Source organism: Pongo abelii, chromosome 1 (genome assembly GCF_028885655.2).
Source record: "Pongo abelii isolate AG06213 chromosome 1, NHGRI_mPonAbe1-v2.0_pri, whole genome shotgun sequence".
Lineage (NCBI taxonomy): Eukaryota > Metazoa > Chordata > Mammalia > Primates > Hominidae > Pongo > Pongo abelii.
In genome coordinates this window covers 147889221-147916414 of record NC_071985.2, presented here as the reverse complement: position 1 = coordinate 147916414, position 27194 = coordinate 147889221, and the positions used below count along the sequence as shown (strand labels likewise).

The 27194-nt window shown below is 40.5% G+C and overlaps 2 protein-coding genes across 5 annotated transcripts in view; one reads left to right on the top strand and one right to left on the bottom strand.

Moving 5' to 3' along the window:
* MCOLN3 (mucolipin TRP cation channel 3) overlaps window positions 1-7507 on the bottom strand; it is a 31854-nt gene extending 24347 nt beyond the window's left edge. For 2 of the 3 annotated variants that reach the window (XM_024251612.2, XM_024251616.2), the window contains exon 1: window positions 2726-3061. In XM_024251612.2, the coding sequence (XP_024107380.2) occupies window positions 2726-3019 (294 nt within the window). In that variant the 5' untranslated portion in view covers window positions 3020-3061. Of the gene's footprint in view, window positions 1-2725; window positions 3062-7361 lie in introns of those variants that run through there. The other variant, XM_054532091.1, reaches the window with a different exon arrangement.
* A 12405-nt stretch (window positions 7508-19912) lies between these two features.
* DNAI3 (dynein axonemal intermediate chain 3) overlaps window positions 19913-27194 on the top strand; it is a 176522-nt gene continuing 169240 nt past the window's right edge. For both annotated transcript variants that reach the window (XM_054532047.2, XM_024251594.3), the window contains exon 1: window positions 19913-20081. The gene's annotated coding sequence lies outside the window, so the exon portion shown is untranslated. The remainder of the gene's footprint in view (window positions 20082-27194) is intronic.

The window sequence follows — 27194 nt, the reverse complement described above, 5'->3', positions numbered from 1 at the left end:
CACTCTGCACCTAACTCTCATTTCTGCAGAGCTTCTTTAATTGTCCTCAATAAGATGACATCTTGATATTCTAGGGATTTTGCATCTGTTGAAGCTGATGACCAAACAGCCCCAAAGAATTCCCAAAGATATTCTTACCAGTCATTCAAATACATGAGTACCTCTCATGTGTCAGCAGTGAGCTAGGGACTGAGGATACAATGAGAAGACAATTGGTCCCTGCCCTCAAGGTTTAGTGGCAGACAGGAATAACAATGGCTGAGAGAAAACTGCTGTAATTCAGAGAGTAAGCCAGGTAGTGGGAAAAGAGAAATTTTTAGTAGGGTGTCTATCATTGTAAACATCTTTCTTTTGCTGCTGCAGACACAAAATCTCCAATTTAACAGAAGGACCCCCTCATTTTCCCTGAGATAATCTGTCACCATTTGCTCATTTCATTTGCTCAATGACAAAGCTGTCTTTATCTAATATTTGTTTGATTGCCCTGATATAAATTAAGGAAACATCTCAATTAAGAAACCCTCAGTTCCTTTTAAAAACTTACCTAAACACCTTTTACATGCTTATTACTAGCAGCCTTAATATCTTAAACCATTGTTCAGTTTTCTCTTGACCACCTTAGTAAACACAGGAAGGTAGATGAGCTCCCTAAAAATTAAGAAGTAATTACGAACATAAATCTTAGAGAAAATAAATCTGAGTTTGAATATCAGTTCTACTCTTCTAGTTTCCTGACTATGACAGGGTCCTTTTCCTTACCAAGCCCCTCATTGTTCTCCTCTGTGAAAGGAGGGTACCACTACCTACCCTCCAACTTGTTTTAAGAATTGAGTATGGGCCGGACACTGTAGCTCACGCCTGTAATCCCAGCACTTTGGGAGGCCTAGGTGGATGGATCACCTGAGGTCAGGAATTCAAGAGCAGCCTGGCCAACATGGTGAAACCCCATCTCCACTGAAAATACAAAAATTATCCAGGCATGGTGGTGTGCGCCTGTAATCCCAGCTATTCAGGAGGCTGAGGCAGGAGAACTGCTTGAACCCGTGAGGCAGAGGTTGCAGTGAGCTGAGATGGTGCCACTCTACTCTAGCCTGGGTGACAGAGTGGGACTCCATCTCAAAAAAAAAAGGATTGAACATGATGACATCTATAAAATGTTTAGCCTGGTACACAGCAAACACTCAAGTGGTACCTATTATTATTCTAAGTAGAAAATATTCATGTTCAATTGATACAGGCTTTTCCCCTTTATAAGAAACAATAAACTTTTCACTATTGAGACACACCATATTATCACTCAGAAGTTAAGAATTTCAATTTCAACTTGCCAAATATTTGGCTGAGAATTGAACATCCATTTTCAGGGTAATATAATAGAGAGAATGCCTGCCTTCAAAGTCTTGATATTGCCACTGACTAGCCATGTGACTTTTTTTTTTTTTTTTTTTTTTGAGACAAGGTCTCGCTCTGTCACCCAGGCTGGAGTGCAGTGGTGTGATCACCACGCCTGGCTTATTTTTGTATGTTTTACAGAAACAGGTTTTCACCATGTTACCCAGGCTGGTCTGGAACTCTTGAGCTCAAGCAATCCACCCACCTCAGCATCCCAAAGTGCTGGAATTACAGGTATGAGCCACCCTGCCTGGCCAAGCCATGTGACTTTAAAAGAGCTCTATGAACATCAGTTTCCTCTTCTGTAAAATGAGCCAGTAGGAATGTTAGAATTAAATGAAATAATGTACTGGAACAGGGTAGTCACTAAATGTTTGTTTCCCTTGATATAACACCTGGCATTAGAAACAAGCAAGAATTCTACCAACTTCATATGATTGTAGAAATTGCCTTGGTTCCCTAACAATCATAAGCGTTTGTTCTCAATAAGCAGTTAAAATTAGTAATATCCTGTTTTTTTAATCTCTCCTTCAATACCAATTGTCTATTTACTTAGGCATTTTTCACCAACTTAGGAAGAGTAAGTAATAATAAAAATAAACCTATCACATCTATTTTTCTCACTAAAATCTGCTTCTATTTTGCCCTTTGCTTTTAGCAAGAGATAATTTCACCAACAGGAAAACATATTTTCATAAGAATAAATCACAACCAGTATATATTAAGAATCGCAAAATATGGTTCCCCCTTTCCCCAAAAAAATTTTAAAAGAAGTCAAGGAAATGTGATTTAAAAGCTCCCTTTGAACTAAAAAGAGGTCCTGTGTTTCACTAGCTCCTGCCACTCCTCTTCTGTTAGTTAACTTCACATTCTTCCATTGCATGGTTCTCACGATCACAGGGTTGTAAGAATCTAAGAATTTGCCTGTAGCAGGAACCCTTTAAGTTTCTGAAGAGAGAAATTCCCAGGAAACTAACTAGGAAGGAAAAGAAAGTCCTAATGTTGGACAACACTAGTTTCCATGGCTTATTTAGAAACCAGCTGAACCTCTTCATTGAAGCCAAAAATTAGTTTTCTTTTCCTGAAAACTAATTAGATTACGTGACTAAAATTATAACTTAGCGAACGATAGAAGAAAAAAACTAAGAAAAAAGAAGACAAACTCTTTCACAAATGTTGAAGACAGAAGGATCTAAGATTGTATGTTTTCTTATCTGTTACTGTTCTACATTATGCATGTAGTTAAAAGTTATTAAAAAAAAAAAAAACCACTGTCCATAGTTCTCTTTGATTAAGAGAGGCTTTCACCAAACTCATGATCTGAGATGCTTACCTGGATAGTCACCATTGCAATTTTTAGAATTTGTATGGCAAGTTTCCATGGTTTTCTACCTCGAGCCCAGAATTTCTCACAGGGATTCATGAAAAAATATTTGAGTTTTCGCCTCATCTGGTCTTCTAATAGAAGCTCCTCAGATGGAGATGTATGCTGGTTAAAATTGCAGCGATTTTCCTCTTCATGAGAGCTGCAGCTACTTACAACTACCTCAAGATTTGCCATCTCTAGAGGAAAAAAACAACAACAACAACCAACATTTCCATTTAGTGAGTAAAGACACAAGTCCATATTCTTTAATATTGCAGGAAGAAGCCCATACAGAAGTTCTGGTTTCAAATAAGGACGATTGCTCTAAACTGCATTTTAGATGTTTACAAAATCAGTTCTAATGTAGGACATCACTTTTTTATTTGTTTTAATTACAAAGTGAATTTTCACCTAGTTCAAAGTTACCAAATTCAAGGGCTGCTCCCATTAGTAAACGATTATATGTACATATATACAGGATGTATATGTTTTCTGCCTCACTCAGTACAGTTAGAGGATCAGAGACCTGAGGACCCGGGGGAAGGACTTCAGAGGGTAGGTGGGTCTTGAAGTTATATGAAAACTTTCATATATGTGGCTGTGGACACTTTCTCCTGGGAGGTAAATAAAGCTTTCACAGATTATCAAAAGATGTTTAAAACCACCGAGTTAAAGATAGCAGGGTGTAGTGTAAAGAACCAAGATTCAGTTTGGTTTCTAGTCCTGGTTCCATGACTTGACATTTCTGCAATCTCAGGGAAATCACTTAGCCCTTCTGAGCCTCAGTTTCCTCTCCAGCAAAACGGGAATAACAACACCTACCCTTCTATGATTGTAGCCAGAATTAAATAGTTATGACTGTAGAGAGCATTAAATAAAACAGCAAACAAAGCCTTTGCATAGGGTCTAGCGCTAAGCAGACTCACCTGCCTAACACCCACAGCAGACAGAGCGGCTTCCTAGAAAGCCAATAAGATTCTTAAGGGGCAGTATGAGCCTCAGGAAACGTAATTGTTGTACAAAGGGGAAAGTGGGCCCTCAATTTAAGCCTAATTCCCAGTCTGTGGCATCACTTGTAACGACTTTTTATTGAAGGCCTTATATTTATAGCATATTTTCAAAGTACTTTATATCTATTTGGGGGGGCAGGTGCATTTGAAAAGGGTTGAGTTGGGTTGGTTTTATTGTCTTCAGAATCAGTTTTTTCAAAGTGACGGAGAAGTCACTCTAGAGACTGGGATGGATCTTGGATTTTCCCCCAGACTAAGACTGATATTATACTACGGAAACCTGTTCAAAGTAAAATACCCCAAACCATGAGTAGCGTCCTTCCATACAGAATAGAAAGGCAGGCTTTATTTGACATTTTAATAATAACTTGTACTCAGCAATGAAGGAGGAAAATTGTAACCTGCATTCATACAATATCTTACAAGTCACTGGTTAGATACCATGCTGCTTTCCAAGTCTAGAACTCCACTTTTGATTCCAATTCAAGCATTCTTAGCAACCCCAACATCTCCGAACAATAGATACTGGCTATAAAGAATAGCCATGGGGAAGGTTTTTAAACTCTTGTTAATGAAAAGATTAATAAGGATACTGCTGGATGAATAAACCATAAAACATATTTACTGTATGGCAAACGCAGTACCTTCAAAATGAAATAATTATTATATAAGTCATTAAAGTGTGGCTCATGTGTGCGTGTTAAAATGCCTGTCAAAGTATAAATGCAGTAATTCTTAGGTAAAGGCATAAAGGAAAGAAAAAGTTATTAATAAACTAGGATTTTCACTTAACAGTTTTACTTCCTTCAAAAAGGCAGGATATTTTAACCAGCATTTAAGGAGACTTTGTCTATAGGACTTAAACGCGGATGATTTCATGTTGACCAAAGCTCGCATATGAACACCAACATAATGATGAAGCTGTTAATAAGCATGTTGGTGAGCTGTATATTGACACTAAGCCCTTTCCACTTTGATACAGGGAAAATTAAATTTTAAACAAACTAGCCACACACCATGTAACAGTAACCCACAGGAACAAAGAGAAAACAAGCCAACTAGCATCTATTCAGCACATCACGAGTTGTCCCGGAAGACATTTCATTCACCAGGACCAGATGCGGACCTTGGAAACGTTAGCTTTACCCAGTCTGAAAAGCCCTTCCGAGGGTGCACTTTTAAAAACTGCAAACTGTCGGGAACCCCAGCAGCTGAAGGAGGTATTCGCAGCCAGCCACCCTTGACATTCACCCAGAGCGCCGGCGCGGGAGGCAGAGTGGGCGAAGGACCCCATCAGGAGAGGCTACCCGACGAAGGGGCCATCCGGAGAGGCTACCGAAGTATCTATCAGGCATGCTCTTAGAAGGAGCAAACGGACACACACAGGTTACCTATTCCTGGCGGGCAGAGGCTTGATTGGAGTAAGCTGCAGAAAATTGGAGAAAGCCCGGGAGTGTATAAACAGCAAAGGCCTCCCAGTTGGCGACAAAGTTATGCAACCTCGTTTTTTCAGAAGCGCTTTCCCGCTTCACCAGACACAAAACTTTAGTCTCTCCAGTCTTTTTTCTTTTTTTTTTTTCTCAAACAAACAACCAAACAAGAAGGGTTGACACTTTTGTCGGGTAGTCTGTGCGAGAAAGAGCCGTAGGGTTGCAGCGATGTCCCAGAGCGGTCGCTGCCATCCCCGGGCACTGCCGTTGAGCTCAGACGGCCGCAGCCCGACTGGCCGCTGCTTTCGGCCAGCGCAGCGACCCGGACCTGAGCCCCCACTTCCAGCCGCCTCCACCTCTAACAGGCGGACAGTCCGCATTGAGAGGGGCCAGCCGAGCCGCGTCAAGGCCGTCTGGAGCCCTGGCCGGCATCCAAACCTTCCAGCCCAGGGGCTCCGGGCGGGGGTGGCTTCCAGCCCTCTGAGCCCTGACCACAGGTGGGCGGCGGCCTGGAGGGGGACCGAGGAGCAGAGCACCCCCACCCGCCCAGCCCCGGGCAGACCCGGCAGGCGCGCACCTCCACTGACCTTCTGCGGGCGGCGTGGGGGCGGCGCGGAACAGCTGCATCTCACGCCCAACTCCAGCCCGCCTGCCCTCCATGGCGCCGACTGCCCGGCCCGGCCCTCCCGCGGCGTCCCCGACGGCTCGCTGCCTCCTGGCCTCCCGGGCCCTCCCCGTGCGCTGTGGGCGCCGTTCGCGCGACACCCGACGCCCCGGGGCGGCGCCCCGCAGGCTCACCTGGGGGACAGCGGGGAGCGTCCGCAGCTCCGGTGTCCGCGGCGAGGGCGCAGGGCGAGTCAGCGAGCGGCTCCAGCAGCCTCGAGCCCCGCTCCGCCCAGAGTCAGACGGGAGGAGAGCGCCCCGTCCGCCGCCCGCGCATCCTCCCGCCCCCGCCGCTTTAACTCGTGACCCTACTCCCGGCTTGGGTTCCCGCCGCGCCCTGTCGGGGGCCGCCTTTCAGGAGCACAGGTGGGACGCAGGAGGCCGTCCGGAGGAAGCCGGCGTTGTGCCCGTTCCCTGCCACCCCCACCCTATCACTCCCTTCATTTTCTCCCTGAGCAACCCGCACCGCCCTGCTCGGGTTTGCCAGGTTTGCTCGGGAGCTGCCGCCGGCGCCGGGGGGCCACCCCCTCCTGGCCAAGGCCCCTCAGGTGGTTGCCGGGCTCCGCGGGTGCGGGATCTACAGCGCCTAGCTCCGGTGAGTGTGAGGCCCCGCTGCAGCCTCCCATTCTGATTTTTGCATACAAGGTGAAATCTTGAATGTCTTAGCGTTTCAAGCCTGAACCTTGTTCCCTCCCTGGGTCTTCTAGTTTCAGACAAGTGCTGTGAAATGAGTGGACAGTCGACTAGACTCTTCTGTAGATTGGGGGCTGGGGCAGAAAGAGCCCTGGGAAGCTTTTCCAAGAAATGTAAATAGAAATACCTGAAGTAGACTTTGAACCGTAATCTTTTTCTTCATAAATTATCTTTAAATATTAAACCTAATACCCCTTATCAGGATTGGATCAGGAACTTTGGTTAATTTTAATTATAATTACTTTGGATTTGTTCTGATTTTTAATTTTTACTTATTTATTTTTTTGGCTACAGGTAAGTTGGTGAAGGTCACTGAATTTCCCTACTAGGGTATTCCTGAAATTAGGTCGATACCTAGCAAACCTTTTATAAAACCTGTTTTCAAATCCTAAACCAGTATGCATGGATTACTAATAAATTTTTGCAACAGGGTACAAGAATTTTATGCTGTTCATTAACCTGGATCCCACATACTGTGAACAAGGTAGATATCCAGAAATGATATAATTGGCACAGTCAATTCTCAAGTGCAATTTGGGAAGTATAATGTAATCTTTAATCCCCATATGCCTACACACGATGTAACGCTATCTCCTTACTTGATGGTAAGAGTTTGAAATGCTTGATTGTTCAGGAACAATCTGAACTTTGGAGAGGTTCACAGTCATAAATAATGGCACTTGCTTAACCCTCGTTTTAGCTGAGTTATAAGGACCGGTGAATAGAAAAAGCCAGGTTTTGGAGTTAGACAGATGAAGGCCCAAATTCCCTTCTGTGCCACTTACTGGTCTCTAGGGAGTTACTTACCTTCTCTCAACCCCTTTTCCTTTTATGTGCAATCTGTAAAGTTAGCCGAGAGAAAGGACGAGAGAGAGAGAGAGAGAGAGAGAGACCCAAGTTCAGGCAAGCCTTTATTCAACCTGCCGGCTGCTCCATTACAGACAGAGAAGGCAGCCCCGAGCTTACAAAATGAGGGGTTTATGTCGGGGAGAGAGACCCTGGAGTTGTTTGTTGGTTAACTCTGCCACATATCACCTTGTGACGTTTATGGTACCGGAGGGTGTAGGTAAAGTTTGTTTATGCTTCCCACGACCTCCCACTGCGGTCCGGATGGTTTGTAATTGGGTTTGCTTTATAGCAGCAAGGCCTGATAGGTAAAAGTCTGCTGGCTTCACCGCGGTGCCTAGATAGGGGCTTAGAAATGTAAAAAGGTTTGGGAGAAGGGGAGGGATGGTACGGAGAGGTTTGCGGGGGTGGGAGGCAGGGGTGTTGGCAGTACCAAGAAGCTTTTTTGGGGCAGCTTGTCCCTAACACAATCTAGCTAATAAAAGGAATGGTGATTTTTAATTAATGTGATACATGTAAAGCACCCATTACTATATGAGGCATATGAGATGTGCTTATAAATGCTGATTCCCCACTTTTTATTGGAAGACTTAATGAAAATATCAACCACGTTCATAAATTACAAGACTCAATATTATTAAGATGTCAGTTTTCACCAAGTTCATTTATAGATTCAAACCAATCTCAATGAAAATTCTAGCAAACTGTTTTGTAGAAATTAACAACCTGATTCTAAAATTCCTATGGAAGCAAATGCAAAGAATCCAGAATAACCAAAGCAATTTTTTAAAAGAAAGATAAAACTGGAGGATTTATCCTACCTATATCTATAAAGCTATTTAAGCTAAACAACTTGGTACTGATGAAGAGAGACATATAGATTACACACAGGCAATGGAACAAAATAGAATCCAGAAATAGATTCACACATATATGGTCAATTGATTTCTGACAAAGATGTTAAAACAATGTAAAGGGGAATATTAAACCTTAACAATCAACATAATGATGTTACTGGCTTAAAGGAATATATTGACACCAAGTCAAAAGAAAGACAGGAAACGCTGACATCAAAGGTTTACATAAACATTCCTGGAAAGCAGGAGAGGAGTGCATAAAAGAGAAGCGGTTAAGAGCTTATCAGTCAATCTTGCTTTTAACTTTTACAATGTTATAAGTATGTGTTTCTGGACTTGTCAGTGAGTCATTCTTGTAAATAAACATCAATACATTTATACTCATAGAATACATTTGTTTTTGTTTTTGTTTTTTGAAACAGGGTCTAGCTCTATTGCCCAGGCTGGAGTACAGTTGCTCGATCTCAGCTCACTGCAACCTCTGCCTCCCGGGCTCAAGTGATTCTCCTGCCTCAGCCTCCCGAGTAGCTGGAATTACAGGCATATGTCACCATGCCCAGCTAATTTTTGTATTTTTAGTAGAGATGCGGTTTCACCATGTTGGCCAGGCTGGTCTTGAACTCCTGATCTCAGGTGATCCGCCCACCTCGGCCTCCCAAAGTGCGGGGATTATAGGCATGAGCCACCCCACCCGGCCTCAACATATGATTCTATGTAATGCTTTTGATGTTGCTAGAATATCCAAATGGTATCTTACTACTATAACACATTTTGGTGGATGACTGACTACATATACAACCCCTGTCATAAGATTATAACAGAGTTGAAAAACTCCTATCACCTAGTGATGTGATAATGTCACTGCAATAACGTTGTAGAGCAATGTGTTATCTACCTATTTGTGGGGATGCTGGTGTAAATAAACTACTACTGCACTGCCAGTCTATAAGAGTGTAGCACATACAGTTATGTGCAGTACATAATACTTGACAATGATAATAAGCAACCATGTGATTGGCTTACATATTTACTATACTATTATCATTATTTTAGAGTATACTTCTGCTTGAAAAAAAAAAAAAAAAAGCCAGCTGTCAAATAGCCTCAGGATGTATTCCGGAAGAAGATGGTGTTATCGTAGGAGATGACAGTTCCATGCCTGTTATTACCCCTGGACGTCTTCCAGTGAGATAAGATGTGGAGGTAGAAGACAGTGATATTGTTAATCCTGACCTTGTGTAAGCCTATGCTAATGTATGTGTTTTTGTCTTAGTTTTTAACAAAAAAAAGTTTTAAAAAATTGAAAAATAGAAAAAGGCTTGTAGAATAAGGATATAAATAAAATATTTTTGTATAGCTGTACAATATGTTTGTGTTTTAAGCTGTGTTATTACAAAAGAAAGTTTACTCATTTTAAAAGTTTGGCCAGGCACGGTGGCTCACTCCTGTAATCCCAGCACTTTGGGAGGCCAAGGTGGGTGGATCACAAGGTCAGGAGTTCGAGACCAGCCTGGCCAATATGGTGAAACCCTGTCTCTACTAAAAATACAAAAATTAGCAGGGCTTGGTGGTGGGCGCCTGTAGTCCCAGCTACTCTGGAGGCTGAGGCAGGAGAATCACTTGAACCTGGGAGGCGGAGGTTGCAGTGAGCCGAGATTGCACCACTGTACTCCAACCTGGGTGACAGAGGGAGACTCCGTCTCAAAAAAAAAAATAATAAAAATAAAATAAATAAATAAAAGTTCATACCATTTCCATTGTGCAATGAAAAATAAATAAATGAATAAATAATTTAAAATTTTAGACCAGGAGAGGTGGCTTATACCTGTTTATCCCAGCACTTGAGAGGCCAAGGCGGGAGGCCTGCTTGAGTCCAGGAGATTGAGACCAGCCTGAGCAACATTGGGAGACCCCATCTCTACAAAAATTTTTTAAAATTAGCCAAGGATGATGGCATGTGCCTGTAGTCCCAGCTACTCCGGAGGCTGAGGTGGGAGAATCACTGCGTCCAGGAGGTCGAGGCTGCAGTGAGCCGTGATTGTGCCACTGAGCTCTAGCCTGGGCGACAGAGCAAGACCCTGTCTCAAAAATAAAAAGTTTATAAAGTAAAAAACTTACAGTAAGCTAACATTAATTTATTATTAAAGGAAGAAAAATGTTTAAAATAAATGTAGTGTCATCTAAGTGTACGTGTTTATAATTTACGGTAGTGTACAGTAATGACCTAGGCCTTCACATTCACTCACTGCTTACCTACTGACTCACCCAGAGCAACTTCCACTCCTGCAAGCTTCATTCATAGTAAGTCTCCTATACAGGTGTACCATTTTTAATCTTTTTTTTTTTTTTTTTTTTTTGAGACAGAGTCTTGCTTGTTGCCCAGGCTGGAGTGCAGTGGCACGATCTCAGCTCACTGCAAGCTCCGCCTCCCGGGTTCACGCCATTCTCCTGCCTCAGCCTCCCAAGTAGCTGGGACTACAGGCGCCTGCCACCACGCCTGGTTAATTTTTTGTATTTTTAGTAGAGACGGAGTTTCACCGTGTTAGCCAGGATGGTCTTGATCTCCTGACCTCATGATCTGCCCACCTTGGCATCCCAAAGTGCTGGGATTACAGGCGTGAGCCACCGCGCCCGGCCCCCATTTTTAATCTTTTATATCATATTTTGACTGTACCTTTTCTATGTTTAGATATGTTTACGTACACAAATACCAAACACTGTGTTCCAGATGCCTACAGTATTCAGTAAAGTAGCATGCTGTACAGGTTTGTAGCCTGGGAATAATAGGCTACGCTATATAGCCTAGGTGTATAGAAAGCTATCCCATCTACGTTTGTGTAAGTACACTCTATGATGTTCATACAACGACAAAATTACCTAACAATGCATTTGTTAGGATGTATCCCCATCATTAAGCTATGCATAACTGTATTTGAATACCCAATCTTGTTTTCTGCATTTTCCATAGTTTGAATATTCACTGAAGGGTATAGTTCTTTGTAAAACAAAATGTTTTTATTGTTAAAAAAGTAAATGAGCTTATATAAAGCAACAGATACCCCAATGTCCAATCTGATAATACTTTGGAAGAACGTTTAACAAGTGAACCGACATGAAGTGCAAAATGAGAGAAATTTTCTCTCATCTGGAATATCTGTCACAAAGCAAAGATGAAATCTATCAGATAAGGAAATTGTTTTATGTGTTTTAAATTGTCACTTGAAGAATTATTTTTTAATTAAAATTTAGAATTTTTTATTTAGAATTTATTTTGCATTGATGCTTCCTTCCTTTAATGATTTTGACAGGTAGTGATCATTATTATATATAATCAAATATATACTGTTCTTCAGTATGTTGGCTGATAATAATAACAAATCATGCTTTTATTATCTTTTTTAAACCAAAATAAACCTCTGAAACTTTTAGTATAATCCTAGCACAGAAAAGATTCAGTTTATTATTATGATTACTCATTATGTTTTTAAAACATGTAAAGTGTTACGAAAACTACAAAATAACTTATGATTTCAAGAATTCCAATTTTTTGCTCCTGAATCTCAAGCCAATAGATCTCTATGACATTCTTTGTATCTGCTGGGTGAAAGGGAGCTTTTTTCACATCCTTATCTTCGCATTCAAAATTCCTATCTGTTTTAGAATAACATAGCTCAGCTGAAAGTGTCAGGTAGCCTGGGTATTAAATCACACATTTGCAAACCCAAAATACTTTTTACCTTTCTGTCTTCTTACATCTGTACCATTCATCTTTCTCCCCTTAATTTCTTCTTTTTCTCTCAATAAAATTTTTATTTATTTAACACATACGTGTTCAGCAAGTATTTATTGAGGACTCCTATTTTCCAGTAATGGTATTAGATACTGTCAATGAAAATATTAATAAAATATAGTTGCTGTTCTTAAGGATCTTACAGTCTAGAAGATGATTTTTTTAATTTTGAAAAAATTTCAAATACAGAAAAGTACAAAAATAACAATACATTAATGCCATTCAATACCCACAGCCCCCCAAATTGAACAAATTTTATATTTTCTTTTGTTTTTGGCCTTCCTAATTTATGAGGAATAAAGCATTATAAAGTTAACCAACCGTTATGGTTTGGCTGTGTCTCCACCCAGATCTCATCTTGAATTGTAATCCCCACGATCCCCACATGTCAACGGAGAGACCCTGTGGGAGGTGATTGGACCATGTGGGCGGTTTCCCCCAGGCTGTTCTCATGATAGTGAGTGAGTTCTCAGGAGATCTGATGGTTTTATAGGTTCTTGACAGTTCCTCCTTCACACACTCACACTCTCTCCTGCCGCCTTGTGAAGAAGATGCCTGCTTCTTCTGCCATGATTATAAGTTTCCTGAGGCCTCCCCAGCTATGTGAAACTGTGAGTCAATTAAACTTCCTTTGTTTATAAATTACCCAGTCTCAGGTAGTGTCTTTATAGCAGTGTGAGAATGGACTAATACACCAACCCTCTGCAAGTGCAACCTTCTATCATGAATTGGTGTGAATCATTTCAGTCCATTTGTAATACTTTTCTTGAATATATGTTCCCATTATATATAGAAATCATTCATGCATGTTTTTGTTTACAAAGATAGCATTGCTCTGTACCTAATCTTTAACACTTACCTTACCATTTTGTCTTAAGCTATATCCATCCAAGTTTATTTTAGCAGCTGTATGCCATTTTATTGATTATACCATATCATTCTATGCATTTTACTGCTGATGGACATTTAGGTTGCTGCCATCTTTTGCCATTACAAAAAACAAAAAAATTCAGCAGTGAACATCCATGAATCATTTCCTTATGCACGTGTGTAAAATTTTCTCTAGGGTAAATATCCAGAAGTAGAATTGCTAGATTATAGGAGGTATTCATTTTTAGTTAATATATGTTGCCAAATTACTATCCAAGGTGGTTGTTCCAAATCCTTTAATGAACATTTGTGGCATACCTTCTATATGCCAACATAGACTTAGAGACTGGGACAGGAGGAGTAAGCACGGCAAAAATCCCTGCCCTTGCGGAGTTTACATTTTAGTGGACAAAAACAGTCAAACATAAGTACATAGTGTGTTAGAAGGTGATAAATATTACGAGTAAAAATAAAGCGGAGAAAGGAGAAGGAGGAGGGCTGAGAAGTTGGCATTTTAAAAAGAGTGGAGAGTAGGCCTCGCTGAGAAGTTAACATCTTAGCAAAAACTTGAAGGATATCTTGTTTAAGTTCTCCAGGCAGAGGGAACAGCCAAGGCAAAAGAGGAGATGCCTACCTAGTGTGTTTGAGTAACCTCAAGGACACCAGGGTGTCTGCAGTGGTGTGAGCTGCAGGGAGTAATGGTAGGAAATGAAGCTAGTAACAGGAACCAGGTTATGCTGGACCTCGGCCATTGTGAGGACCTTGGCTTTTAAATGGAATGAAATTGGAGCTGTTGGAGGGTATTGAGCAGAAGACTGACAAGATATGACTTGTTTTAAAAGTGCATCCCTCTGACTGCAATGTTGAAAATATATCCTAAAAGTATGAAGGATGGAAGAAGAGGTGTGAAGGATGACTCTTAAGTTTGTGCAAAGTGACCCTGAAGATAAAATTGCCATCAGCTAAGATGAAAAAGACGGCAGGAGGAGCAGGTATCTGGGGAGAACCAGCAGTTCAGTTTTTAGTGTGTTTTTGAGATGTCTATAAAGTGCTTCTCAGACTATCTGTTAAAGGGTTAGTTGACGTGGTTTTGTTTTCATTTATTTCACAGACTAATAATTCTGTAAAATTACAACATAAATAAATTGCTAAAAGAATGAAATAAGGACATTTGTAATACAAACCTCAATTTTGTTCATACATAACATAAAGTTACTGTGTCAATTTGCTAAAAAGTTTTTAAACACCCAATTTCAGTACTACTTTTATTGCAGATGGGTAACAATTATTTCATAAACTAGTGGTCTAGTAGCAAATATTTCCTGGCTGGCATTGAAGGAAAGGCCAGGCTTTAGATAACTATGTATGAAACATCCAAGTGGAAATGTCTCGTAGACAGTTGGATACTCAAATCTACTTTTAATAGTCACCAAAGGACAGAGGTAATGTGTATACATTCATTTTGAACAGAATTTTGATTAATTCCGGTTCCACAACTATTCATTGAGAATATGCCACATTTGAGGCACTATCTGGTTTTTCATGGCAATGCTATGAGGAAGGGACAGATTAAAATCTGTGGGCAATCTGGACAGGCTAGTAATTTGGCATCCGTTCATACTAATACCCCTTAAAAATGTATTCACCGTTTTTCTAGTGGAAATAGGGAAAAACTGATTTCTGTTAATAAATATATATATTATTTCTTTACATTTGAAACAACTTATTAAAAACACACTTTTCCAAACTAGACAACTTTTGGGGAGAGTGCTGAACTATTCAAAATATAGGTATCAGGCCGGGCACGGTGGCTCATGCCCATAATCCCATCATCTTGGGAAGCCAAGGCAGGCAGATCACTTGAGGTCAGGAGTTCAAGACCAGGCTGGCCAAAATGGTGAAACCCCATCTCTACTAAAAATACAAAAAAAATTAGCTGGACGTGGTGGTACACACATGTAATCCCAGCTACTCAGGAGGCTGAGGCACAAGAATCGCTTAAACTTGGGAGGCTGAGGTTGCAGTGAGCCAAGATCACGCCACTGCTCTCCAGCCTGGGCGACAAAGCAAGACTCCATCTTGAAAAAATTAAAAATTAAATCAAAATGTAGGTATCAAAGCAGGCTGAACTCAGGAATGGGAGTATTGCCTTTTGGTTTACCCTCATGATTGGTACCTTTACATGGCAAATTTTTTCAACGTAGATTTTATTTCAAATCTGAAGCTATTTGGTTGAGAGAAGAATACATTTATGTCTCTCCTGGCATGTAAAAATTTCCCTATGGAAACCCAAACTAACTGACAACCTATTCGCAATTCACTACAGGGAAGTTTGGTATCTTTTGAAGAATGCCCCTTAGGGCAGCATTGGTTGCCCTCACCCTTAGTTGCTCAATGTGGTTGCTCTTGCCCTTTATCTGGCCTGGCTCTGATGAAAGCATTATCATCCCAAATTTTGCAGATGAGATTTAAAGAGTTTAATAACTTGTCTAATGCCACCTATGCAGAAAGTGACAAATTTAGGCTTCAACATAATTTCCTTACTTTAAATACAATATTTGAGTGACTTCACTTTAAAAAATATTTAAGTGCTCTAATGACAATAAAAATTATACATGTAGAACTGATATTCACTGGCTTTTAATGCTTTATGATATTGTAGGACTGTCACTACCATACAATGACCCTCCCACCACCAACTATTTCTGGGTGTAGAGAGTTAAGTCTCAGCCATACTGACAAGTAAGTCCACTCTGCTACCACATGGCCCTGTTTTTACCTCCACAGCTCTTGCTTTGGCCCTTCTGGAGATACCTGCTGCCGGCAGACTGCAGATGAGTGCTAGAGCCCTGCCTTCTCTTATGGGAAGGGCCAGCAATTCTGGAGCCACGTGGGGCCTATGTCCTCCTTAGTCCCCAGTAGACTCAAGCTATTCTGTGCAGTTAAGAATGCCTTTCTCCTGACTTTAATGTTGTATAGATCCTAATTTCTCATTGCTGTTCTAGTCCATTTTTTTTCTAGAATTGCCAAAATTGGCCCTTTCTTCCAACAGCTAAATCTTTGTCCCAGGGTCAGGCTTTTTTGTCTCTTTTTCTCCTTTCTGAAGCTGAGTACTCTTCAGATGCTTCTCACTTCCTCATGCAATAGGTTGTGGTAGTTTCCCCAAGCGCTTGGAAAATATGTAGTAATCCCAGCAGTTTAGGGCTCAAACAAGAACATTTCTGCCTTCCAGACATAAAATAGGGTCCTCCACGCCTAGTTTCTAAGCTAACTCTTTTAAAAAAAATCCATAAAAAGAATGAGTCACTCACCGAAATAATTAGTAAAAATCTACCTCATATCAATTTATCAGATTGTCCGTTTGTAAACCCAATCTGAAACTTAACAAGATGTCCTTAAAGAATCAGAGAAATATTTTCAATTATGACTTCTTGACTCTTTAGATGTTCGCTCAATCAATAAAACTAAAACTAATTTTTACATATCTTCAAGTTTCAGGGAAATTCAATTCAACCTCCCCTGGAAGAGCATGGACATATTCACTAGCTACCATGATGATATTTCATTTCTGACCACTCCCATGAAAGAACAGATGGTCAATCAATCATGAATTTGTAACATGAAGAAATTTCTAAACATTTCCAATTTAACTTTTAACTTTCTTGGTATTGTGACTTATGACTCATTCCATCAAATGGACATCCCCTTGGCATGTCTCTAAAGAAAAGATGACAGAAGGGCTTGGTGTCTCAGCCAGATCACAAGGTTGTAATTCTTACTTCCTTAAATCTGACTGTGAAGGATTATAATTTTTTTTTAAGGAAAGCAAATTATTTGGAAAAATACAAAGAAGCTTCTGTTAGAGAGTTTCTTTTAGATTTACTTCCAAGAATAGTAAATCAATAACATAATTAAATATATGTTTTATTAAATACCTATGTCCAGCCGGCCATGGCGGCTCACATCTGTAATCCCAGCACTTTGGGACACCAAGGCTTGGGCCCAGAAGTTCAAGACCAGCCTGGGCAACATAGTGAGATCCCCTCTCTAAACAACAACAAAAACAAACCAAAACCTATGTTTGACATTATATCACAGTGTGATATAAAAAATATAAAGGAAATATAAAGTAATGAGACACCATCCCTGCCTTAAAGTCTAGAGGGGGAGACATCTATGTAAACAAGCTATTGCAACACAATGTAATACTTGGTATAATGGAAAAACAGAGGAAAGAGTGTCTAATTCTACCAAGTGCCTGTATGGCTGCACAGAGAAGGTGACATTTGAGTTGGGTCTTGAAAAATAAATAGTCGTTTACTAAGTAATGAGGATGAAGAAAGACATTACAGATGGAGACAGAGGTAGAAGTGGTGGCAGCGGGAAGAGCAGACACACAGTTGTAACCCAGCACAGCAAAGGGGACCAGTCAGGAGCTATGTAACCAGAGCTCTGGCTCTCAGCCTGAGACCCACACACTCCTGGACCTGCACAGCAGTATGTCAGGGGCTGTGCAAAACCACAGGATGAGCATGTCACAGTTGCCTAAGGTTTCTTTGTGTTTATTCAATTTTCTGTCAATTTTAGTTGATAGTGGCTTTAGACATTTTTTTAAAAATTGAAACAAACACGAATCCATTGCAGAGCCAAATGCAAAAACTTCATAAATTCTTTATATGAAACAAATATATCTCAGTTGTAGAAGTCTATTTCATGTTATAAACCTTCTTTCCATCAACCTACTTACTACTCACTCCTGGCCCCTGTGATTTCCTGCTCCTTGGCTGTTAAGGGTCTTCAGTTAAGAAGCACTGGACTAAAATGTGGGTTGGGCTGGGGACAGAAGCAGGAAATGAGGTTAGAAAAATAACTAATTACCTTCCAGATTTATTTCCAGTGTCTTTCAGAACCCTGTTTATACAGGGTTTCATATGCCAGATCGAGCATATTTAAGCAGGGTGATGTCAGGATTCAAACTATGGAAAATTATGTGGCAACTTGGCAAATAAATTAGAGGGAAAGAGATAGAACAAGTCAAAAGACTATTGCTACCGTCTAGGTGAGAGATAAGGCATATCTGAAATAAGGCAGAGGCAGAGGATGGTTAAGAGAAAATGGATTATTTGAGAGACAGTTAAGAAAGAAAAATGACAGAACTTAATGATATGTTAACTGTGGGCAGTAGAAGAGGAGAGTCAAGGATGACTTTCAGATTTCGTTTTGCAACTGATGGACAATGATACTATTACCTAGGGTAGAAAATAAAGAAGGAAAAAACGTTTCTGAAAGATAATGAGTTGACTTTGGCTCTGCTAAGTTATGGTGCTATGGTCATTCATTCATTCACTACATTTAATCTTTATTTAGCATCTATTAAACAACATGAACTGAACTAGACAGGTAGTTGGAAATGTCCAGTAGCTAGAGGAAATTCAGGTCTGGAATTTAAGAGATATGTTAGGCTGAGAATGTAGAAATGGAAGTCTGGTGTGTTTAGTGGTTATGGCTGAAGCTAAGGGGAATATATGATGCTGATGCCACCAGGAGAGTGCGAAGAGTGAGAAAAGAAGACTCAAGACTGAGCCCAGGGGAAAACGAATCTTCCAGTTCCTGGGAGTGGACAAGCTAGAAAAAAGTTGTCAGAATGTTTAGATAATATCTCTTTTTTAGTTTTATTTTCTTCATAATTTGTATTGTAAAATTCATTTGAATTTTGTGAACACAAATTCTTCAGAAATTTGAAAGAATCTATATGATCTTTCTGCACATCATGTAAAAATCTTCATTCAGGATCCTTAAAGTCTCATATGTTATAAATGATCAGCCTCTTCTCAATTAAAGATTTTATTTAAATTGGGTGTAAAAATTAATTTCGACCAATTACAGAAGTCAATTACATTGCTTTATTAAATTCTGCCAGTTTACAAATTAGAAAGTTATTATTATTATTTATTATTATTTTTTAAGACGGACTCTCGCTCTGTCGCCCAGGCTGGAGTCCAGTGGTGCGATATTGGCTCCCAGGTTCAAGCGATTCTCCTGCCTCAGCCTACTTACAGGCGCGCGCCACCACGCCTGGCTAATTTTTTGTGTTTTTAATAGAGACGGGGTTTCACCGTGTTAGCCAGGATGATCTCGATCTCCTGACCTCGTGATCTGCCTTCCTCAGCCTCCCAAAGTGCTGGGATTACAGGCATGAGCCACCGCGCCAGCCCCCTGAAGTCTCATATGTTATAAATGATCAGCCTCTTCTCAAAGATTTTATTTAAATTGGGTGTAAAAATTTATTTACACCAATTACAGCAGTCAATTACATTACTTTATTAAATTCTGCCACTTTACAAATGAGACAGTTATAATTATTTTTTAAGGGAAAGGAGGAGAACAGTGTTCAGAGAGTTGAGCGTCACTGTATGAATCCCACCGGACTCCTAATCACAGATAAAATGAACCTTGGGTTACTCACGGATTCAAGTTTCTTCCCCGGAGACTCATACTTACAGCTTGAGTCAAATTCTAAACAAAAGTTATTCTGGCAAGAGGGAAATGTAACCCATTAGGGTTCTGGGGCGCCCACGACACCCAGTGGAGCGCAGCTTCCTCTCCACTCCCTAGGAGGGCCCAGCTCGCTGCAGGGGGTGGGCAGGAAAGCTGCCCGAAAGGATTCTGAGCGGGCAGCCTTCTTAACATTTTCTCTCCTGGTTCCTAGGGTCCACACCCCAAAAAGATTCTTCTCTGGGTGAGATTGCGGTGGGTGTGAGGCATGGACCGAGCCTGTTAGACCTGGGGTCAGGCCGGGCTACTGTCATTAATATACCTAAGCCACAAAACTCTTTCCTTGGTAGTGGAAAGCTGCTGGCCTCACCGGGTTCGCGTTAAGTGACGTCACATCGTGGCAACCAATCATAAGTCGGCTTTGAAAGACACTGTTAGGGAGCGGACATTGTATTGGTAGAGGTCCTCTGTCAATCTCGCAGAGGAATCGCCTCTTTTCTCTTAGCGACAGATGCGTCCTGGCAACAGTCGGCAGAGTTGCTGCGGTTTGTGCCCTTGCGATTTGTTTTTCTGAGAGAAGAGAGTCAAACTCCCACCTCCAGCTCTCGAAGGAGCTTTTCCCGAGGGCACTGCAAAGAGGCTCCTTTTCCTTCAGATCAGCAGTATCAGGTAAGAGAAGCTCTGAATGGGAAAGGCGGCGTGGAAAACAAGTATTTTACTCACTCTTTCAAAAGTATTTGAACACTCGCTGTGTCAGCAACGTGCTAGGCTAGTGGCAGTGAAGACTACAAAAAATATAAATCTCTCCCTGCTTTAAAGAGCTTCCAGCCTAGTGAGGGAAACAAAAATAGCAACGAGAAAGTAGTTAACGACACTCTAAGAACTTTGAGGGCATGTACTGTCTTGTTCCCATGTGTATACACCCAGTGACTGTCATATTGCCTCGTACATAGTAGGAGCTCAATAAACCATGAATGAGTGAGTTAATGAATGAATGAATGAATGAATGAATGCCAAAACAGCATGATTCTGATTATCTGTCTGGGGCGGGGGTCAAACAATATAAGATTAATGTGGGCTGAAATAGATTACTTCAGGACTGTTTAGAAAGGGCTGGAGTAGATAAACAGTGAGGAAGATGAACAGGGAACACAAACTCTTTGAAAGTAAGGACATTGTCTTATTCCCCTAGTGACTAGTTTACCCAGTACCTAATTGCTGCTCAATACTTTCTCCTTCTTCTTGTGTATGGTGAATGCTAAATGAATTCACAGCAATGTTTTAGGAAGCGCTGAGTTTGAAGCCCTCTGCCTTTGCAGAGGCCTGACATACGTAATTACACATAGTGTGATTGGAAAGTGTCAGGGAGAACAAGATTGTTTCAGCCTGAGTGAGGAAGTCAGGGAGGCTTCAGGCTTTGGGAGAAAAGTTCATAATTGCCTTGAATGATGAGAAAGATTGAAGCAAGCCGAGAGATGCCTGCATGGTGTGGACCAGGAGCAGCAGGAGGGGTGGGAGGGAAGGGGATTCTCCAGAGAGGGAGGTGGGAAAGTCCTGGACTATTTGGGAATGAATGGAAACCGTGTGAGGCTGGAATAGAACAGGAGAGGTTGACGCAGTGAGGCAGACTGTGAAAGTATTGAAGGCCATACTTACATGAGTTCGGACTCTATTTTGTTTTGCAAAGTCTGGTGTGTAGACCACAAGTGCAAGACTGTCTCACAATGCTTTTAAAAATGCAGAGCCCCAGGCTCAACCCAGACCAGCAAAATCAAAGGAGGTCCAGGAAATTTGCATTTCAAATGAGCTCCATTTCTACAATCTGGAAGAGAATGCTACTGTGAATGATAGGGACCCACAAAAGTCATTATACAGGGAAGAGACTTGATAAGAGATGCAATTTTGGAGAGCTCTGAGGTTGGCCTCTTGAGTAGTTGTTCTGGTTAGAACAGAGGCAGAGAGGCCAGTTAAGTGTCCATGATCTAGGGCAGAGGATTCAGGGAGGAGAATCTGTGGATTTTTTTAATTACATATTTATTTTCACTAACCACCAATTGAAATGTATTCAATTGGTAACAAACCACAGTAGTACTCACAGGCCTGTGACTTTGTCAGCAACTCTTTTCATATTACATTATAGAGATTGTAAATATATTATTTATACTCATCATTAACTCACAATTAAGGTAGTTATTAGAACCACAGCTAGATTTTGTTATTTAACATGTTAATAAAGAAGTACAAATTATTTTATCATAATTTAAAAAAATATTTTAATAACTATATTTCCATATAATCTGTCTTCTTTGTAATCTCATGTTTTTATTTGATGCATGGGCTTCACCAGGCTGCCAAAAGTTCATGGCACAAAACAGGGTTGGAGCTCCAGTTTTGGAGGACATGTTAAAGACCTGAACCAGAGGAGGCTGTGGGAGAGAAGGGCTTGGAATTCAGAAGATATTTGGAAGGGAGAAGTAATAGGATAGCATCTACTCAAATAAGTGAATATCCAATCTTGGAAAGAAGTGGAAATAGGTATGGAAGGAAGGAAACAAGAGTATAGACTAATAGACATTGTAGGAATAGTTGTCTCTAGGGGTGGATGTTGTATACTTGGCAAAATATGGCTGAAGGGCCCAGGAAAATCTTGAAGTTTAATCAGGGTCTTAGTGAAGATTTACTGAGAATCAATAGTTCTTGGAGACACATTTACCAGAGGCCCAAGATGTTAGTCTTGGGTTTTATTCTATATCAATGTTTGTTTGTTTTTTTTTAAAAAAAAGATATCCCTGGAGAGGTACCTCACACCTATATTTGCAGCATTTTGGGAGGCCAAGGCAGGAGGATTTCTTGAGGCCAGGAGTTCTAGATCAGCCTGGGCAACGAAGCCAGACCTCATCTCTTAAAAATAAAATAAAAAGCCGGGTGCAGTGACTCACGCCTATAATCCCAGCACTTTGGGAGGCCGAGGCGGGCAGATCACCTGAGGTCAGGAGTTCAAGACCAGCCTGGCCAACATGGCAAAACCTCATCTCTACTAAAAAATAAAAAATTAGCTGGGCGTGTTGGTGGACACCTGTAATCCCAGCTACTTGGGAGGCTGAGGCAGGAGAATCGCTTGAACCCGGGAGGCAGAGATTGCAATGAGCTGAGATTATGCCATTGCACTCCAGCCTGGGTGACAGAGCGAGACTCTGTCTCAATTAAAATAAATAAATAAGTGTAGAAAGATGAAAAGCAAGCATGATGAGCTTATAAATTATTTGGGAAGAGGAAAGAGGATGATGACCACCTAGATGAGGTCAGCTAATTGAAGAAGACCTGGGAAGATAAGACTTTTGTAAGGAAGACCCCAGTTAAAGAGAAGGTGCCAGTGCTACAAGTCCTTTCATAATCAAGATCTCTTGGCTGGGAATAAGCCACACATACACACAGGCAACAAATGAGAACATGTAAACAGGTGTGTGCTATCAACCTAGATAGCAAACAGAGAGGGGGACTCTCTAAAATAAAATGTTTATTTGGGAATAGGCATTACAATGGGAAGATGCATGTGGTAGTAAACTATATGTATGTTCAAGGAGATAAAAGGACACAAAGGTTTTTAAAGGAAAAATGAGGAGGATTATATCATTGTCTTCAGATAGTTATCCTTGGCTACAGAGTCAGTGACAAGGGTGGCACCAGTCTGAGGTTGGACAGGCAGTTCTTGGGCAGATATCTTTGCAGAAGTATTTTTTTTTGTGTGTGTGTAGAGTGGCAATGGCCTTTATGCAAGGTTGTGATTCTGTATAGTCTTTTGTGATAGTTCTTATTATCAGGCATTTGTGACATACGCTCCGTTCATGGCCTTCCCTAGCTCTGTTTGTCTGAGTTTTTAACACAAGTGGCTCCATGCTGATTCTGACAACTTTCACAATGCATTACATGAATAAAGTGAAGAGAGGAGATTAATAGCTGTTTAAATCACTGTATTATGACAATTTAATATATGTTACTTATGCCTTCATCTATAGTAGTTAACCTCCTGAATAATAGAAGCATCATAAAAGGATATAGTCATGGGCAAGTTGGAGAGTTAGTCTGGAAGCAGATCGTAGACAGCTGTGAATGCATTGTTCCTCGTAATCAAGTGGTGCACCATCACAGGTTTTGATCTGTTATGCAGGGGACTTACCCAATACACACTTTTGTCAACCTCTAATGTCTCTTGCTGTTAACATAGAATCTAGAAAATGTGACCTTTGTGCATTGATGGCAAAAGGTGTTCTGAAATTGGTAAATTAATTTACAACGAAAATAAGTAGTGTTAATATCAAGAATATTTTTAATAAAAATGCTTAAACATTTCTAAGTGTTACCTTCCAAAATTTCTATTTTGAAATCTACTCAGCTCTAGAGGTTTGAAAACCAGTCAAAACACAAGCCACTGGGTTAGGCACAACATTGATTTTAGAAGTAGATGAATTATCTCTTCTGCTACTCTTTTTTTTTTTTTTTTTGAGATGGAGTCTGGAGCTCTGTCGCCCAGGCTGGAGTGCAGTGGCGTGATCTCGGCTCACTGCAAGCTCCGTCTGCCTCCTGAGTTCACACCATTCTCCTGTCTCAGCTTCTGGAGTAGCTGAGACTACAGGCGCCTGCCACCACGCCTGGATAATTTTTTTTGTATTTTTAATAGAGACGGGGGTTTCACTGTGTTAGCCAGGATGGTCTTGATCTCCTGACCTCATGATCTGCCCGCCTCAGCCTCCCAAAGTTTTGGGATTACAGGCGTGAGCCACTGCGCCTGGCCTCTTCTGCTACTCTTAATAATTACAAATTGATTTCAGCTGGGAACAGAAAAAAATGTTATGCACATTTCAAAGTAAACTTAGACTAAAGTAGGATTGGGTATTGAAAATTTTTTCATAATCTTTTAATATGCAACTTAATAGAAAAAAGTTTGTTAAATATAACACATTCATGAAATATTCAATTAATTTTATGAAAAAAAACTTCAGTAAGCCCTGCTATAATTTGAAAGTAATATCTTTTATTGGGGATTTGTTTTTAAAAAGAAAGATCTACATAAAAAATAAACCTTGAATATATGTTTATTGAAATTATACAGAGTATATTATTCATTTGGTTTCGATACCCCTAGTTAAAAGTGATTTATTTTCTAGACATAATGTTGGTAGGATTTTCATTATTTACAATTACTAAAATAAACTGCAAAATTTTGCCTGAAACTGAAATACAATATAAGGTGGCTACTCCCAAAGTAATCATTTTCCTTTCAGTGTAGACTATATTCACCTGGCTCACTTCAGCTTATGAATGTTTCTATCTATGGTGCCTAGAAATATAGATATTATGCTTTTTAATGAAGAAGAATTAAGACCCCTAAAAGCCTTTAGAACAACCTGGTCACTAGTACCTGGTCACTAGTCACTTTGCCCTTAGTCACTAGTCAGTAATTTAGACAGAAGTCAATTAATGTTTGTGAAAGTAGTAAATGAGCTGTTCAGGTAAGGCAGCTTGCATTAATGCACATTCCAATTTTGGTGCCTAATTTATTGCCGAAAATTTGACTTTGTTTTTCCCTGAAAACTGGAAACTCAAATTATGTACAGAGCATTTAATAGCAGCGTTTGAAAAGAACAGGACACTTGTTTACTTTGATTATCTGGGGATGATCGTAAACTGATACCTATATTCAAGTTTGATTCTACGGCAGCACTTCTTAATTCCTGGAACCTGTGGATATGTTACCATACGTGGCAAAGAAGTAAAGTCACAGATGAAATTAAGATCAGTGGAACTTAACATAGGGAGGTCATCCTGGATTATCTAAGTAGGCCCAATGTAGTCACAAGGGTCCTTAAAAGTGAAAGAGAAAGAAGAGGTTAGAGTATGCTATGTGAGAAAGACTTAACTCTCCCTTCTGACTTTGAAGTTGGAGGATGGGGCCGCAAACCAAGAAATGCTGGTGGGCTCTAGAGATTGGAAAAGACAAGAAAGCAGATTCTCTCTTAGAGGCTCTGGAAAGAAAGGAATGCAGCCCTGCTAACTCTGGTTTAAGCCCAGTGAGACCTGTGTCAGATATCTGAACTACAAAGCTGTAAGATAATAGATTTGTGTAGTTTTAAGTCACAAAATTTGTGGTAATTTGTTACAGCATTAAGAGAAAACTAATACAGCATGCATATAGATTATTCCACAGACCATTAGGTAGAAGCCTTTTGTTTAGACTGGAAATTCATAGGCTAAGCATGGCAGAAGGGAAGGAGGACCAAGGAGTTATTAATCTAACTTTTTTTTTTTTAGTATGTTCACTGTGCTAGTTACAGGGGTTACAAAAATTGGAAAGAAAATACAATCCCCATGCTCACAGAGTTGATAGTCCAGTTTGCAATCTAACTTCATATACCTTCAATTGAACTCCTGAACTTCTCTTTCAAATCTGCTCTTCCCATGGGATCTCCATCTCAATAAATAGCAACTCCATGCTTTCAATTTCTTAGGCAAAATTCATTGATGTTATCCTTCTCATAAGTGATATGTTCAAGTCACCAGTGAATCCTGTTGGGTCTACTTAACAAAACATACCCAGAATCCAGTCACTTTTCCCATCTCACTTTCACCTCCCTGATCTAAGCACCCTCATCTCTCCCATGAATTTTTAAATGTCTCGCAACTGGATTTCCTGCTTCAGCCTTTTCCTTGCTGCAGTCTTTTCTCAACACAGCAGCCATATTGATTCTTAAACTGTGGGACAGATGGAGTAAAGTAACTTCCCAGCTGAAAGCCATCCAGTAGCTCTCCACCTCATTCAGAGTGAAAACCAAGGTCCTAATACATGACCTAGCCCCACTTGTGGTATATTATATAGTTGTTTCCAATTATATCATTCCCAGCCATTACCTCCCATACCTGTAAGAGGATCATACATTCCTACCTACTGCCAATCAGGCAGAGAATCCCTCCCCCATTATCAGGATTGACTTACTTGCTTGGGCCAATAGAATGTGAGCAGGAGGCACAATATGTCAGTGCCAAGGAGAAAGTTGGAAGCATTATGTAGTTCCGTTAGCTCTCTTGCTTTTTTCTCTGCTGTGAAAGTGGTATGTGTGAAATAGGGCCTGCTTCTTCAGCCTGGATCCCGGAATAAGAAGACTTGAAGCAGCTCATCCGCACCACAATGCATAGCATGAGAAGAAATAAATGTTTGTTATTGTATGTCACTGAGATGTAGGGGTCATTTGTTACTGCAGCAAACCTGACTGATATATCCCTGTCACCTTTCTGACCAGCTTTGCCTGCAGTCTTTCCCTGACTTTGCTCCAGCCATCATGACCTTCTTGCTGTTTTCTTAAATATGCCAGGCATGATCCTGGCATATTTAAGAACCTTTAAACATATGCCCAAAACCTTTAAACATACTGTTCCCTCCACCTGAAAATACTCTTCCTCTCCCAGATATCTGTGTTTCTTGCTTTCTCCTTTCTCAGGTCTTTGTTCCAATGTCCAATTCCTTTTCTTACCTTATTTTTTTTCCTTAGTAGTTCTCACTACTTGAAATACTAATTATATTTTCCTCCTTTATTTGTTCATTTTCTGTCTTCTCCTGGAATGTGAGCTTGTACAAGGGGTTTTGACTATTTTGTTCACTGCTGTATCCCTAACACCTAGGATAGCATCTGGTGCAGCATAGTCACTCAATATATATATGTGGAATAAATAGTGGTGGTGGTGATGGTGTGTGCATAGGGTGAGGCTAAGTGGTGTTAAGAGTTTTTT